This window comes from Alligator sinensis, unplaced genomic scaffold (assembly GCF_000455745.1).
Source record: "Alligator sinensis unplaced genomic scaffold, ASM45574v1 scaffold301_2, whole genome shotgun sequence".
NCBI lineage: Eukaryota > Metazoa > Chordata > Crocodylia > Alligatoridae > Alligator > Alligator sinensis.
Window position 1 is genome coordinate 154,097 of NW_005841874.1, and position 16,288 is coordinate 170,384.

General features: G+C 46.2%; 1 protein-coding gene across 3 annotated transcripts in view; it reads right to left on the reverse strand.

Annotated features, from left to right (window-relative positions):
- The window catches only part of LOC102376007 (cytochrome P450 2J6-like), a 28,397-nt gene that overhangs the window by 2,363 nt on the left and 9,746 nt on the right, over positions 1-16,288 (reverse strand). For 2 of the 3 annotated variants that reach the window (XM_006017099.2, XM_014527725.2), the window contains 5 exons: positions 11,123-11,283; positions 8,714-8,890; positions 6,673-6,814; positions 4,446-4,633; positions 760-901 (listed from right to left, as the gene is read on the reverse strand). In XM_006017099.2, the coding sequence (XP_006017161.1) occupies positions 760-901; positions 4,446-4,633; positions 6,673-6,814; positions 8,714-8,890; positions 11,123-11,283 (810 nt within the window). The remainder of the gene's footprint in view (positions 1-759; positions 902-4,445; positions 4,634-6,672; positions 6,815-8,713; positions 8,891-11,122; positions 11,284-16,288) is intronic. The other variant, XM_014527731.2, reaches the window with a different exon arrangement.

Sequence of the window (16,288 nt, forward strand, 5' to 3'; positions counted from 1 at the left end):
TCCTGCCCAGGGTAGGGGGTCGAACTCGATGATCTACTGAGGTCCCTTCCGACCCTAAAAATCTATGAAATCTATGAAAGTGCTTGCAAAACTGTTTGCAAACTCTTTCCAAGTGTACCTCTCAGATTCAGTGGATCCTTATTACTTTTATATGCATTTAGCAGTAGGTCTTTTTCCTTTTGACAGTACAAGACAAACAGAGGAGTCCAACAGTCACTTCCACATAATCATCTCCACAGTCGCATCACTAGCACTCAGGAAATGGAGGATCCAAATAATTGTTAAACACAGCCTTCTCTGGTGTCATAGGAAGTAATGGATCCACACTGGTTACAATTCACCTTATCCATAGTACTGATGTTGTGGCTCTTTCCTTATGCTTTGCCTTTCTTATTTTTTAAAGCAAATTAACAAACTTGTTCTCTTGCTAGACCTGTTTTCCCTTTTTAATTATCACAAGGTTCCCATGGGAACAAAGCTAGTCAGCGTCTGCATTACTCTGTAGTTTTTCCAAATTAATTTTTCATTCTGTGGGACAGATATTACGTTTAGGATTAAGAGATACAGCTGTCTCTAACAAGGCCTTGGGAAAGCTTGAAAAGCACTATGACAAAACAGACATTCTGAGCATCCTGGTCCACGTGGTCATTCCTGGGAGCAGTGATTTAATATACACTGCCCACAGACATTTGATATATACCCAAGCTTCCACTCTCCTCATCTAATCCACAAAGACGAGTTTGCTTTGTCTGGGTTTACCTGCTGAAAATGGCAAAAAGGCTTTCTGGTTCATAAAGTTTCCGTCCTTATCCAGGAAGTGACCAGGGTTGAACTGCCGAGGGGTCTCCCATTGCTCAGGGTCATACAGGACAGAACCTATATTAGGGAAAATGGTTGTGCCCTGCAAGGAGGAAACCACTGATTCAGTTTTGTCTCCTCATCTCTTTCTTTCTGCGAGAAGCAGACAGATAAGACATTTAAATGATTTAAACAATTTTCAGTTCCCATTTATTTTCAATCAGACAAATATAGAGCAAATAGAAAAGAGCAGATCAGGCGTGACCGATCTAATTTCCTTCTACAATAAGGTGACAGGCTTGTGGATGGGGGGACAGCAGTGTATGTGATATACCTTGACTTCAACAAAGCCTAGGACACTATTTTCCACATTCTTATTAACAAACTAAGAAAATACAGATTATATGAAAGTACAGTAAGGTGGAACCATAGCTGGTTGGATCATCATGCCTCAATGTTTACTTGGGACAGTGTTTAAGTGAGGTTTCCCAGGAGTCTGTCCTGGGTCCAGTACTGCTTAACATCTTCATTAATTAATTGGATGATGGAATCAAGTACATGCTTAGTAAATTTGCAGATAAGACCAAAGAAGATGAAGACGCTCATGGAGGTTGCCAAAAATTATCTTTCCTGGTCCTGATTCTTTGGGACTGGCCTCATTTTCAGAGCCAAGGTTGAAATAATAAGATTAATGGGAGCAGATCTGAAAGAAAACAGTAGAAGAACTATTTCCATAGTCTGGGAAGGCCAAACCTTCCAAGGCATTGAAGCAATAGGTTTGTTAGGGGAACAACCTCCTTGAGGAAAAGGGGATTTCAACATGAAATCAATAACTTCCTTTCCCCTTGATTAAGGAAGGAAAGTGCTTCAACCACTGAGTGGTGCATTACTATTCAGCTGGCAGACTCTACAAAGATGACCCTTTGAGATATATTGGTGTTACTGAGAGAACATTTGTCCAGCCAACAACAAGCACAAGCCATTTGACTAGTAAAAGAGTTTAAGAACTTCCTTTGAGGCAGCTTTGACAGATACACCTGGTATTCCATCGTGAAGAGGATAGCAGTGGGAAAGATAGTTTGTGGGAATGTACAGCATTTCCCCAAGGAACCTAAGTATGCGGTTACAAAATAGGTGGAGGAAAATAAAGAATGGGCGTCACTGTAGAACTGGATAGTGAATGGCAAAGCCCTCTGGCACTTGACTCTAAACCTGATGGTTCAATTAGATTTTGCACGGCCCTTAAGTGATTGCCATATCAATATTTGATGCATAGCCTCTGCCATGAGTAAAAGAATGTGTTTTTGGGGCAGGCAAAATACATCTCCACATCTGGTTTTACAAAAGGATAGTGGCAAATCTCTTAGCCCCAGTCTCCTATTCTGGACCATGTGGGGCCTTTTTGAATTTAGGGCTATGCACTTTGGCCTCAATTTGAATGACTAATGGATAGACTTCTTCACCCCCATTAGAACATATGGCTGCTTATCTTGATGTCAACATTTTCAGTTAATATTAGGGAGATGGTCTCAGCTCTGTAGCAGAAGTCTTACACTGTAAGGAATAACATGAACTCATGAAACCTCATGAAATGTGCCATCAGGTATATCTTTTAGGACACGGGCATATCAAACCACTGGTAGACAAGGTACAAGCCCTGAAGAACTGCATCACTTCTATGACCAAGAGGCAAATATGGTACTTCCTAGGCATTGCAGGATATTATAGAAAATTTGTAGCCCCATTCTCCAGCCTAGAAACATGGCTTAGCTAATTCTCAAGAGACTCTGAAGTGTGAAGCAGCCTTCCAAAACAGCGAAGCAGCACAATGTATGTAACTAATAATACAGACACCTGATTTCACAAAACATTCATGCTTAAAGTCATGAGAAGAAGCATGAGAACAAAGACCACCCAGAGCTGTATCTTAGTTGGAAACCATTTCCCAGGGAACAAGCGTGTGCAAAAATAGAGAAGGAAAGTCTGGCTGTCAAGTAGACCTGAGTTTACTATCACCTGGGTACCCATTTCAAATTAGTCACAGATCCCACTCCACTGAAGTGGTTGAAGGGAGGAGGAATACTGCCGGTGGTATGAGAGAATGGTACCTCAGCCTGTAGTCCTTCTTGTACTTAGCGGAGCACTAGTCAGCGGTTAGACACAAGCCCATGGACATTGTCACCTGTGAAGGATGAAGAGGGTCTTCCACAAACAACACTCTTGCTACTTCCTGGAGACAGGTCTGTAACGGGGTTTATAAGCCCTACACACTAAAGAAGGGGTAAGACAAGACCCCAAAGAATGTTAGGACCCAGTAGCAACTCAGGCAGCTCAGACAGTCGATCAGGGATAAGTGCACAAGCGAGCCGAGTCAAGAAACCAGGAGCTCAGAAAGCAGGCAGTGTTACCAGAGGTGCAGTCTTAGGTCAGAAAGAGTCCTGTTGCCTGGACACTTCCTCTTCCTCATCCAGAACAGATATAGGAAGAGAATGAAGGGTCAGATGGCAGGAGCCAGGCACTCAGATATCAGTGAGTGGGTGGTGACTTGGCCACTGATGGAGGCTTTGGGCAGACCTCATCCAGCTTTTGGAAATAGGAGCAGGGTGGGGGTTGGGGTAGACAGACCAAGGCCTGGGTTGAAGGCTGCAGGCCTGACAGCTGCTCATAGTCATAACACAAAGAAGGAGAGTGCTCCGCCGGAAGAGGCCCAGCCTTCACCCTTCTACAGGCTGCTTTTGCTGGTAGTTGGTTGCAAGCCTTCCTGCTTTGCCCTGCAGTGAGAAGCCCTTTTACAACCTACGGGGAGGTGGGAGCTCACTCAGAAACCACTCCAATACGTAATCAATCACAGTGCTCCCCAGCGTTGGTCGCTCCAGCTTGGTCTTCACTGATAAAGAAGGTGGATTTTATTCGCAGGATAGCTCACATGCCTTAGCTACTGAACTGTAAAATCCTAGAGGGACCAGCACTTCATGGCCTAACACAAGGTATACAAAGCAAGATCAACCACAGTTGGAGAGTGGAGAGCTAACCTTGGGGTAAGACCAGGTACCTTGACAGAAAGATAGCAGAGACAGCACACAGCATTAGTTATGTGCTGTACAAAGCCACCTTTTGCCTATACCAGTCAGAGCACCCCTTGCCTTTAGATTCTGGCTGAGCCTCACCTACAGTGCAAACTCACAGCAGCCACACAAGAAAACTGCTTTTCTGAGCCTCTCCTTCAGTCCACAGTTGCCAGGCTATGGTTCCCCTGCAGCAAGTGCTTGGTGCAAAATCCCATGCCATCCCTTCTACGCTGCATTCTTTAGGAAGTAGGGGCAGGGACTTCCTGTCAACTATTGGCCAACAGCCTTTTCTCTTTGGCCATTGCCCAGCCAATCGGGGCTTCTGGAGCTGGCCTTCACAATGCCGTTGCTGATAGGGCTCCAGGCCTCAGTGACGGCAACAGGTGTTTTACAGGTGACCTCAGCATCTGAAAGAGCACTCAGCGCACAGAGACATTTCAAATGTGCCTGGGAACATGAACCGATAGGGCTTTCTGAATGCATCACTTCCCACAGGTAGGAGGAGGAGTGGTGGAAGGGGGAGAAAGCCTGTGCCCTTTCCTAAGGATGGGATGGGGTGAATAAACAAAGTCCTTCTACCTTGGCAAGGGGAAAGCCCAGCAACATCGTGTTCTTCGCACAGACTCTGGGTAATCCAACTGGAATAATATTGCTGAAGCGCTGGATCTCATGAATCACAGCATTTGTGTAGGGCACTTTCTTCCGATCCTCATAGCAGATTAATTGGGAAGACCCCAGAACAGCATCCAGCTCCTGCTGCACTTTCTCTGAGGAGAGACATGCACTTTCACAGATAGAAAACACACATCATGATATCAGGTATTTTGAATCATGCACATTTATCATGAGGCCCTGTCAGTTCCCTTTTGGATGATCACAGTGGCAAGAAAACAATTTAAAATAGAAATTAATTTTCTGTAAATAAAGGTAGACAGAGGGAAACATTGTAGTTCAAAGGCCTGAGCGCCAGAAGGGAAGCCAGCCCCTCCTGAGATCAAATCCTGGCTTTGGCATTAATTTCCTTGGAGACAGTCACCAAGACCCAGATTTAGGCATTGCTCTGCTCAGCATTGCAGCACTTTAGAAGAGGCGTAGCAAGCACTTTCAGTGCCCTGGGTAGGGGAAGGAAGATTATGTCAACCACTGGAGAGCTGGGGGTTGGGGAAAGTGGAGTCTTATAGGCCTTAGCCCTGTGCACTTGGGTGGCAACTGCTACTGTTGTGGGTGCTGCTGTAGCTGTGTGGGTTCAGGCTGCTGCAGCTGGGGGACTGGTTCACTGCACACTGGCTGGAGCAGCCCCAGGGCACAGGCTCTGGATCCTCACTCACTATCCCCCAATACACTGCTGGGGGCAGGGCTATACCTGCCTAGTTCCTATGGCTGGGCAGTTGAGATCATTACTCTATGAAATCCTTTGTAAACTCAAGGCAGAGTAAGGGCATATTGGATGGCCCAGGCAAAAGACCCAATTACAGCTTGATCCTTTCGCTGAGGTTAGAGGCTCAGATAAGTCCTTTAAACAATAATTAGATTCTAAACGTGGAAACATTATCAATTTATTTTAATTTTTCTTGTCTAGAATCTACTTTTTGAAGGGTCATCTTAAATTCATTGACCCCTCCCCCTGTACCACCACCACTGCAGCAGATGGTGGTGGGATAGGCAGCAGAGGAGTCAAGTTGCCTGACCTCTGCCCTTGCTGCCTGGCCTCCCATCACTTTCCATGCTAGCTGTTTGCCCTCTTCCCCAGTGCCTGCATGCCCCACACCTGCCCCTGTGATTCCTATACCCCCTGCTTCCTGCCCGCACACTTGTACCCCTCCCACCTGCTCCCCATCTCCCCAGCATCTGCCCCCTCTTCCACCTCCTTCCCTGTCCCTGTACCCCAAGGTTTGCTCCTTCCCATGGTTCCTGCACCTCCAGGTACTTATCTCCCCTCCTGTTTGCCCCTATCTCCTCTTCCCTGCCACTTAAGTTCCCCTTGCAGCTCTGGCTCCTGCTGGTGCCCCACTCTGGCTCAAGACAGGAGCACGGCGCTCAAACTTCCTCCAGGCCCAGTCCAATCAAGCTGTTGTGGTAGCAGCAGCTTCAGCCCTGGTCCTGGAGCCAGCGCTGGAGCTGCTGCCACTGCAGTGTGGCTGTGCTCTGTGCTCCCTGCCCCAGGCCACAGCAGGGTCCCCACAGGATCCAGAGATGCAAAGAGAAGGTAAGTGGTAGCAGGGCCAAAGGTGGAGGAAGCATGGGCTCCAGGAGGTAGGTGGTGTCGGACCTTGAGGTCAGAGTTAGAGCCACAGCTGCTCTCCTCTTCCCCCAGCTTGTATTTGAATTTAAGATGAGGGTCTTTGTTCCCCATGTTGAATGGGGGAAAACACTACTTAGAGCTGAGTAAATACAGTAATTCTATAATCATTCACCCTTTACATATATCCATTTGCTCAGTGACGGTAGCCAGCAGTCTGACACACAGGCACTAGGCACTTCCAGCAGAAATGTCAGCACTAGGCAGAATTCAGCTCTTCTGTTTATGCACGAAAACAGGGTTTCTTCCCACATTCCCTTTGAGTTCTTACAGCCCTGTAGCATATGAAATGTCTCGATGCTTTCTCATTTGTACAGAGCTGAGCAGTCTGACAGTGCTAAATAGAACTAGAATAAGTATCCAGAGAATGACAGCTTGATACCTTTCATCTCTTCTGACTGTAGGTCCCTGTGTTTAGCAACCACTAATGCTTATAGTCATCTAAGTAAAAGGTTCAGAATTGATTACTGTCATGCGTGAACAACATCCTTGTCCCCTCCCTCTCACCTTGGACATCTGGATAGGCCACCATGTAGAGGAGGCTCCAGTACAGCGTAGTAGCTGTGGTCTCCGACCCAGCCAAAAAAAGGTCAACTATAGAATGAGCCAAGTTGTCTTCATCGTATGCAGACTTGGATCCATCTTTAGCCTCAAGATAACAAGCCAAACGTTGAGGTTAGAACCCACAAGTTAGGACACTCTGTTGAAATGGGTTGAGTGCAACTCCAAAACTGCATTGTGCACTGTCCATAACGTAACCAAACAAAACCACTTTAAAAAAAGTAATGGAGGGAAATGTTTTGGAAATAACACAGCAGGCACCTACCATTGTTCATCCTCTGGCTGTACCAAATGGTTAATCCCAAGTTCTGGACTGTGGGTTTACACATTTTGAAACTTTCTTGATCTTGGTATAAATAAGTACTTCTCTGATAATGTCTATTGAGGTGTGTTATTCATGACACTTCACTAGTTATGCTCACAGAGTCATGGGGTATGTGCGCCAGTACCCTCTTTTCCAGTGTGGTTAGTCCTTGTGGTCCTCCCACTCAGCTTCTCCCAAATGATCTGTCATGCCTTGATGTTATTTCAGTGAGTGGGTCGCTGGGCAAGGGCCTCACTTACAGGGGCACAGTTACTCTCAGAGCAGAGGTCCATCTGGGTCTCCTTGCATGCAGCTTCCTACCCTCTCCACCATCATCCCAATGTCTTCTTGGTCTGCTATCAGTCCTCCTGGGGCTTGTTCCATTCCTCTCAATGCATGCAGTCTCAGCTGGGGGTTACCTAGCACCAGCCTTCTTCAGGCCTCTAGAGCTCCTCTGATAAGCTTGCACTAGTCTCAGCTTCCCTCCAGCCTTAGTCCAGTTTCTCTCTGCTGTGGCCCTACTCTAAGCCTGCTTGGGTGGTTGTATTCTGGGTCCAGCCTCCTCCTGCAGCTCCACTCCCACACCTGAAACAGTTCTGCCCATCTCCCTATCTCTTTTCTCCCTCTTAAAAGGCCTTCCACTTTTTTCCTTCCTTCTTTGTAATGGAGATCGAAGGGGACCCTGTTACAGGGATCTCAAGGGTCATTTGGTCCAACCCCCAACTTGAATGCATGAATTCTATTCCTAAGTCACCCCCAACCAGTGGTTGTCCAACCTCTTCTTGAAAACCTCCAATAAAGAGCTTCCACAACTCCCCTGGGCAATCTGTTCCACCGCTTCACTGTTTTTTCCTGACATCTACTCTAAATCTGCTTTACTGCTGTCTGCTAGGAGAAAAGTTGTTCCCTCTCTCCTTTATTGCAGCCTTTTAGATATTTGAAGACTGCAATCATGTCCCCCCTTAATTGTCTTTTCCTCAATCTGAATTTGCCTAAGTTCTCTCAGCCTTTCCCTCTACAGTTTGTCTTCCAGCCACTTTATTATTTTTGTTGAACCCCCTCCTCTCCCCTCCCCCCCAGCCCCCTGGACACTCTCTAACTTCCCCACATCCTTCTTAAAATTTTACACACAATACTCGAGGAGGCCTACCCAGTACCACGTTGGATGGCACTGTCATCTCCCATATCTTACACATAATACTACTGTTGATACAAAACAGATAGCAATTGCATTTTTTTCCTTTTTTACAATTGCAGCACTGTCACAATCCTTGGGTAGGGCATCCCAGAAGTTCGAGGCTCCCCCTACAGTCTACAGCTGCCTATTGTTGGATACAGACTGGATCTTGCTCCCCAGACTCCTCTCCTGGACAAGTCTAAACCTATAACCTGACCAGATTGTTCAACTTTATTGGAGGAAGTCCTTGCCAGATTTCCAGTTTCCCCAGAAATTATGCAAATGAAAAGACATATTTGTCTGCCATTTCCATAAAAAGGAATGCTTGTAATTCTCAACTGACTCTCTGCACTCAGTAAGGTATATAAAACAAGACTTACTGCATAAGAACATTACATACAAAAAAGTAACTGCTAAATTTGGAAACAGACAACAGACAAGATGTACTAATGGTCCCCCCAGCCTTAAACTCCACTGATGTATGAACGTGTAGCAGAGTCACTTACTTTTTCCATCTCAACCAAGTAGAAGTCAATGAAATCCTGTGGCTCATCCGGTATCCCTCTCTCCAGATGCCTGGTGATCTCCATCCTTGCAAAAGAATTTAGGACATCATAGGCAGATAAGGCTTTCTTGTGAGGTCCCGGAAGATGGTGTATTATATAGGGAGCTAATTCATACAGCTGTGGTGGAGAGAGATGGGAGATCCCATGATTCATTTGACAGGACTGGGATCTTTTAAGATCATTTTAAAGGCTGAATTATACAAGAGAGAAACTTTGGTAGTGGAATAAATAAGTACATATTTGGTATTGTGTCAGAAAAATTATGCAATAATAATTGCATGCACAGATATAGACTGGGGAATGACTGGCTAGGCTACAATACTGCAGAGGAGGACTTGGGGGTTACATTGGACCATAAGCCAACAGCATGCTCTCGTTGCAAAAAAGGGCAACAGCATCCTGGGTTGTATTAACTGGAGTGTCACTTGCAAATTGAGAGAAGTGATTCTTCTGCTCTATTCAGCGCTGGGGAGGCCTCACCTGGAGTACTCTGTGATTAGGGGCCTGGGAAGCACGATTTATGAGGATAGGCTGAAAGGACTCAAGTTATTTAGTCTGGAGAAGAGAAGTTGGAATGGGGGATTTGATAACAGTCGTCAAATGCCTGAAGGGGGATTATAGAGAGGATGGGAATGGGCTTTTGTTTGTGGCTGTAGGGGACAGAACTAGGAACAGTGGTCTCAAGCTGCAGCAGAGGAAATTTAGGCTGGAATTTAGGAGGAACTTTCTGACTGTGAGGGTGCTTGGTTAAGCACTGGAACAAGCTACCTAGAGAAACTATGGAATATCCATCCTTGCAAATTTTCAAGAGCAGGTTGGACAGATGCTTGGCTGGGATGGTTTATTTGGGATGATCCCTGCCTTGAACAGGGGCTGGTTTCAGATGGTTCAGTCATGGCTGATCCTGTCTTAATTAGAAGGTGGGACTAGATGACCCTGTGAGGTCCCTTCCAGGCCTACTTGCCTATGATCCTATGATCATGAGCATAAGTGACCAGAACTATACAGAGTACTCCAGATGCGGTCTCATCACTGTCTTGTATGACATTCTTCACTATTTCATCACAGATCAGCCAGCACTTTTCTTTGTTTTTCTTTCCTTCTTCACATCTTCATACTAACCCTCAGTCCAGCCTATGCCAGTAACACTTCCTACCCCACCTCCATTAAGTTTATCGTAATTATGTATTGGTATTACCATAACACCTGTGCTCCAGTCATGACCAGGACCTCCATTCTGTTTGGTGGTCTATAAACACCGAACAAAGCCAGTCCCCATCCCAGAGATCTTACAGTCTAAGGAGGAGCATAAGCAGCTTCCATATGGAGGAGCTTAAGAAGACAATGAGATGACATAGCTTAACAATCACAGGAAGGGATCCTAGCAGATCAGTTGTAAAATTTTTTGTAGTCATGACAGCAAAGGAGAATTATTTTAAAACCACTCCTGTTCCTTTTTATAATATCCACGAATTACATAAATATGCAAACTCATCCAATAATTACAATAAAGATCATGTTTAAAATGAATATACTAACAACTAATTTGCCCAGTAGCTCAATATAATCCACTTTATTTCATCACCTTTCCCTCCTGCTGCCCTGGGACTTGCCTCTTTGCTCAGACCCCCAGCTGCAGAGATGTCTCAGTGCAGGAGGCAGCAAAGGGGTTGGTGCTGGCTTTGGCATGGACGAGTGAGGCAGCCTTGTGGTGTTAATGAGGGTCCATCCCAAGCTGGAGGAGCATGGGAGAAAGCGCAAGGGTGCCTGTTTGAAAATGAGGCCAGCTGGCAGTAGAGGCTGGCATGATGAGCCCTTTGGAAGCAGGAGTCAGCCATTCAAGACAGAATGAGAAGGACATTATTGAGTCCCATCATCTAAAAGAGTTTTAGGCCATGGATAGACATGCATTAAAAGCACTGTGAATACTGCACTCCACAAACCCCTGCCTCCTCCTGCTGCAGAATCAAAAGCTTGCGACAGCACAGCTTTGCAGTCAGGGGCTGGACAGCAGGGATCTCAAATGCCCCTCAGCACGGGAAGGTTCCTGGGGGCAGGTGAGTGCAGAGGACAGGAAAGCACTCGTTGACTTTCGGCTCCGCTCCCCGTGCTGTATGTAGGAGGCCTGGCGGAGCATCCAGGCACTTCAGAAAAGTAATGTTTCAAAGAGCGTCCTCATTTCTGAGGGCCAGTTTTTAAGTGCTTCAGCCATTATTGCAGCGCTGCTTTGGCCATGCATGTCTGCATGCTTGCTGTCAGGTGTGCTGTCTAGAGTCCTTAGTCATCACTTCTGGCATTTACTTTTCTCATGCTCTATTTCAGAAAAAAGACAACAGGTATTTTACTCACGTGGTGACCGAGGCTCTCAGTAAATCTGAAGAGAGTCTCAGTGGCTTTAAGCAATCGATGAAAGTTTTTGTCTTCACTGGGGAAGCGATATCCAAAAACCACAGCACAAATTACATTTGAGACTGAGTGGAAGAGAGGGAAACACGGATCCAGGGGTTTTTCTACAAGTGCAATAATAAGCTGTCAGTATGAATGTTTCCTGATGTAATTCCTCCCTTGACTGGGGAGAGAAGATAGTGAACACTTCACCAAATGCAGTTAGACTGCAGAGTGGGAGGATGACATTCACTAAAAAGCAAACCCAAATATATTCAATATTAAGCAATATTAATCCAATATTAAGCTTTCTTTAAAAAAGGCATTGCTAAAACAGATTACTCCTAGCTCTAGGGCTATCCCATTATGTTTCTGGTATATGGGGCAGAGGCTAGAGTCCAGGGGGGAAATCTTCACTTACTTGGATTTTAATTGTTTTCAGGATGTCTATCCAGTGCTCTTGTTACAGCATCCTCTGGCACTGAGGAAACTCCTCCAAGGGGGGAACCCCACAGGATAGGAGGCGGCAGGCGGCACATAGATAGCTGAGCTTGTGATACCCGAGAGGACCACATACGGTGCAGGCAGAAGTTACATTTAGTGTGCGATGGGCCCTTTGAAAGTGCGCTACAGTCATGCCATGACACAAATGCACAGCACTTTTAAAGGGGCTGATCACACGACAAATTAACCCATAGCAAATGAGGGTTCAGATAAAGGCGCTCCACTTGGGAGTGCATTAGGGAACTTGTGCTCCCTAGTGTTAATCTGTCCTGTGATTGGGGCTAGGTTGATGCAGCCAAGCCTTGCTCCCAGGGCTATCTGCAGGAAGGGAGGGAGAGCAAGCTTTGGGCTGGGGTTTGCCTGGCCTGAGCTGGAGGCAGGTTGGGTGGACTGGAGCCCTCCTGCCACAGCCCCCACCCCCACCTCCAGCTCAGGCTGGGCAAACCCCAGTCCTTCGCTTGCTCCCCCTCCTACCCCACTCCTTTCCTGCAGGCAGCACTGGGGGGGTGGACGGGGCTGGGGAAAAGGAACAGCTCTTCTGCTGCAGGCAGGCTCCATCCCTGCCCCTGACTCAACAGGCAAGCATCAGGGGGCACAGCTACTCCTCTTCTGCTTAATATTGGATATGTTTGGATTTGCTTTTCTCGGTGAATGTCATCCTCCCACTCTGCAGTCTAACTAGGACAGAGGCCTGCAGGTCTGTCAGCACTCATGGTGACTTGCCTGATTGGTTCAAAGGCAGCAGACCTCACGAGATGTGTAGATAAGCTCCTAAGGAGGGCTGGGGAGCAGGTGGAGGTCACAGTGCTTGTGGGTACCAACAATGTGGGTAAGGATAACAGAGGAGTCTTGGAAACTAAATTTAGGCTGCTAAGTAGGAGGTTGAAGTCCAGGACTTCCCTGGTAGCATTTGCTGAAATGCTTCCACTGCCGTGCACAGGGCCAGCTATACAGAGTCTCAATGTGTGGCTGAGACCGTGGTGTGGGGAGGAAGGATTTAGATTTGTTAGGACTGGGGGACCTTTTGGAACAGAGGGAAGCCTGTACAGAAGGGATGGTCTTCACCTGAGCCAAAGTTGTACCAAATTGGTGGTACATAACACTAAACAAGTGGCATAGCAGCTTTTAAACTAAAACCGGGAGAAAGCCAACAGGTGCAGAACAGTGCACAGTTTTGCCTGACACCCCCTACAAGGGTGAAATTATAAAAAATAAGGATAAGAAACAGGATGAGGACAAGCACAAGCAAATACCTTTAATGTGTAAAAAGTCACACAAAAGTAATCAACCAAGCAACAATAAAAAGTATACATGCTTTTATGGTAATGCTAGAAGTCTAAGATCAGATGTGGGGGACCTTGAATACTTAGCTGCAAATAACAATATCAACATAATTGGAGTCTCTGAAACATGGTGGAATGAGAAAAATCAATGGGATACAAATTATACAGGAATGATAAAGTCTTAGTGGTGGGGAATTGGCACTGGAAAGCAAAGATTGCACTGTATCAAATAGGGTAGATTTTTTCAGCTGATAAAAGATGCACCATAGAATCTCTGTGGATAGAAATCCCAGGTTTCAATAGTAAAAAACTACATCTAGGGATATACTATTGACCCCCCAGACCAGGATGGCAGCAGCAAGTAAGAAATGCTAAGGGAGTTGAGAGAGGCTGCAACAGCAGAAAACGTGGTAATAACAGGGGACTTCAGCTGTCCACAAACAGACAGGGTCACTCTGACATCAAGCTGGAATGCAGAGACCAGATCTGTTGGTATTATAAAAGACTGCTTTCTGAAGCAGTTAGCTCTGGAAACTACAAGAGGAAAGGTCATTTTTGCTCCAGTCCTAAGTAGTGCACAGGATTTGATGCAAAGGGTAAGTGGTACTGAGCCACTCTGTAATAGTCACCATAATGCAGTTGGGTTTATTAAGGCCTGGGGGACCTTCCTATCCATGTAGCAGGGGAGACAAGAAAAGCTACCACAGTAGCCATTAACTTTAAAAAGGGAGACTACAACAAAATGAAGAAGGTAGTTATATGGAAGTCAAAAGGGGCCTAAAGAGGTGAGGAACTTGCAGGCAGCATAGGCACTGCTTAAGAACACCATATTGGAGGTGCAGAATAAATGCATACTGAAAATCAAAAAAAAAAAAAAATGGAAAGCAGATCAAAAGCAAGCCAGCAGAGTTTAATGGCAATTTTGTAGAGGCAACAAGTAGAAAAAAGGCTTCTTTCAAAAAGTGGATATTAAATCCTAATGAAGAAAATAAAAAAGAGCATAAATACTGGCAAAGCAAATGTAAAACTGTAATAAGAGAGATTTGAGGATAAATTTGCTAGAGACATGATAAACATTTCTTTAAGTACATTAGCAAACTTGCTGGAGCATCGGGCTCAGAGAGTAGTAATCAATGGCTTGATGTCTAGTTGAAAGCCAGTATACAGTGGAGTGCCCCAGGGGTTGGTCCAGGGTCCGTTTTTGTTCAATGCATTCATCAACGACCTGGAAGATGGGATGGGGTGCACCCTCAGCAAGGTCACCGATGACCCCAAGCTGTGGGGTGTAATAGATATGCTGGAGGGGAGGGCTAGGATTCAGAATGATCTAGCCAAATTGGAAGATTGGGCCAAAAGAAATCTCATGAGGTTCAAGAAGGACAAGTGCAAAGTCCTGCACTTCGGATGGAACAGTCTCCAGCACCGGTGCAGGCTGGGAGTGACTGGCTGGGCAGCAGCTCTGCAGAAAAGGACTTGGGGGTCACAGTGGACAAGAGGCTGAATATGAGCCAGCAGTGTGCCCTTGTTGCCAAGAAGGCTACTGGCATCCTGGGCTGCATCGGTAGGAGCGTTGCCAGTAAGTCAAGAGAAGTGGTTATTCCCCTCTATTCAGCACTGGTGAGGCCACATGTGGAGTACTGTGTTCGGTTTTGGGACCCCCACTACAGAAAGGATGTGAACAAGTTGGAAAGAGTCCAGCAGAAAGCAACAGAAATGGTTCAGGGGCTGGGGTACATGACTTGTGAGGAAAGACTGAGGGAACTGGGCTTATTTAGTCTAGAGAAGAGACTGAGAGGGGACTTAATAGCAGCTATTAAGTCCCTGCAGGGGCATTCAAAAGAGGATGGAACTAGTCTGTGGGGGCAGTGACAGAACAAGGAGCAAGAGTCTCAAGTTGCAGCAAGGAAAGTTTAGGTTGGATATTAGGAAAAATTTTCTTACAAGGAGAGTAGTAAAACACTGGAACAGGATACCCAGAGAGTTGGTGGAAGTTTCATCCTTGGAGGTTTTGAAAACCTGGCTAGACAAAGCTTTGGCTGGGATAATCCAGTTGGGGCTGGCCCAGCTTTGAGCAGGGGTTGGACTAGATGACCTCCTGAGGTCCCTTCCAGCCCTTTCTATGATTCTATGATTTTAGATGCCATAGGCCCACCAGGGAGTCTGCTGGGTCATTGCTTAGAAACTAAATGCATTCTTTGCATCTGTCTTCACTGTGGAAAATACTAGGGAGATTCCCTCACCAGATCCAGTCCTCTCTAGGGACAAGTCAGTGAAGCTTTTCGAAAATGAGGTTTCAATAGTTGATGTTGTAGAGGAAATTGATAAACTGAAGAGCAGCAAATCACCAGGAGCTGATGGCATTCACCCTAGAGTCCTGAAGGAACTCAGATTTGAGATCGCTAGACTCCTGACTGTAGTGTGCAATGTATCACTAAAAACAGCCTCAGTACCAGAGGGCTGGAAGGTTGCCAGGGAGGTTCTAGAGGGGACACAGGGAACCACAGGCCAGGGAGTCTAGCTTCTAGTCCTGGAAAACTGGTAGAAACAATATTTAAAAAAAAAAATTGTTCAGCACATGGATGAACATGACTTGCTGGGGAGGAATCAACATGGCTTTGTCAAAGGGACATCACACCTCACCAATCTACTAGAGTATTTTGAGGGTGTCAGTTAGCAAGTAGAAACTCTTCACTGAGTAGAAACACACACACATACCAACACACACACATATAAAAGGAGAACCATGTAGTTTAGAGGTTGTACAGGAGGTGATGACAGAATCCTCAGTAAGAAAAACTTAACAGATCCCTTCAGTGAAATGTCCAAGTTTGCGGATGACACAAAACTGTGGGGAGAAGTGGACACACCGGAGGGCAGGGAACAGCTGCAAGCAGACCTGGACAGGTTGGACAAGTGGGCAGAAAACAACAGAATGCAGTTCAACAAGGAGAAATGCGAAGTGCTGCACCTAGGGAGGAAAAATATCCAGCACACCTACAGCCTAGGAAATGACCTGCTGGGTGGCACGGAAGTGGAAAGCGATCTTGGAGTCCTAGTGGACTCCAAGATGAGCATGAGTCGGCAGTGTGACGAAGCCATCAGAAAAGCTAATGGCACTTTATCGTGCATCAGCAGATTCATGACGAACAGATCCAAGGAGGTGATACTTCCCCTCTATCGGGCGCTGGTCAGACCGCAGTTGGAGTCCTGCGTGCAGTTTTGGGCGCCACACTTCAAGAGGGATGCGGATAACCTGGAGAGGGTCCAGAGAAGGGCCACTTGGATGGTTAAGGGCTTGCAGGCCAAGCCCTATGAGGAGAGACTGGGGCACCTGGACCTCTTC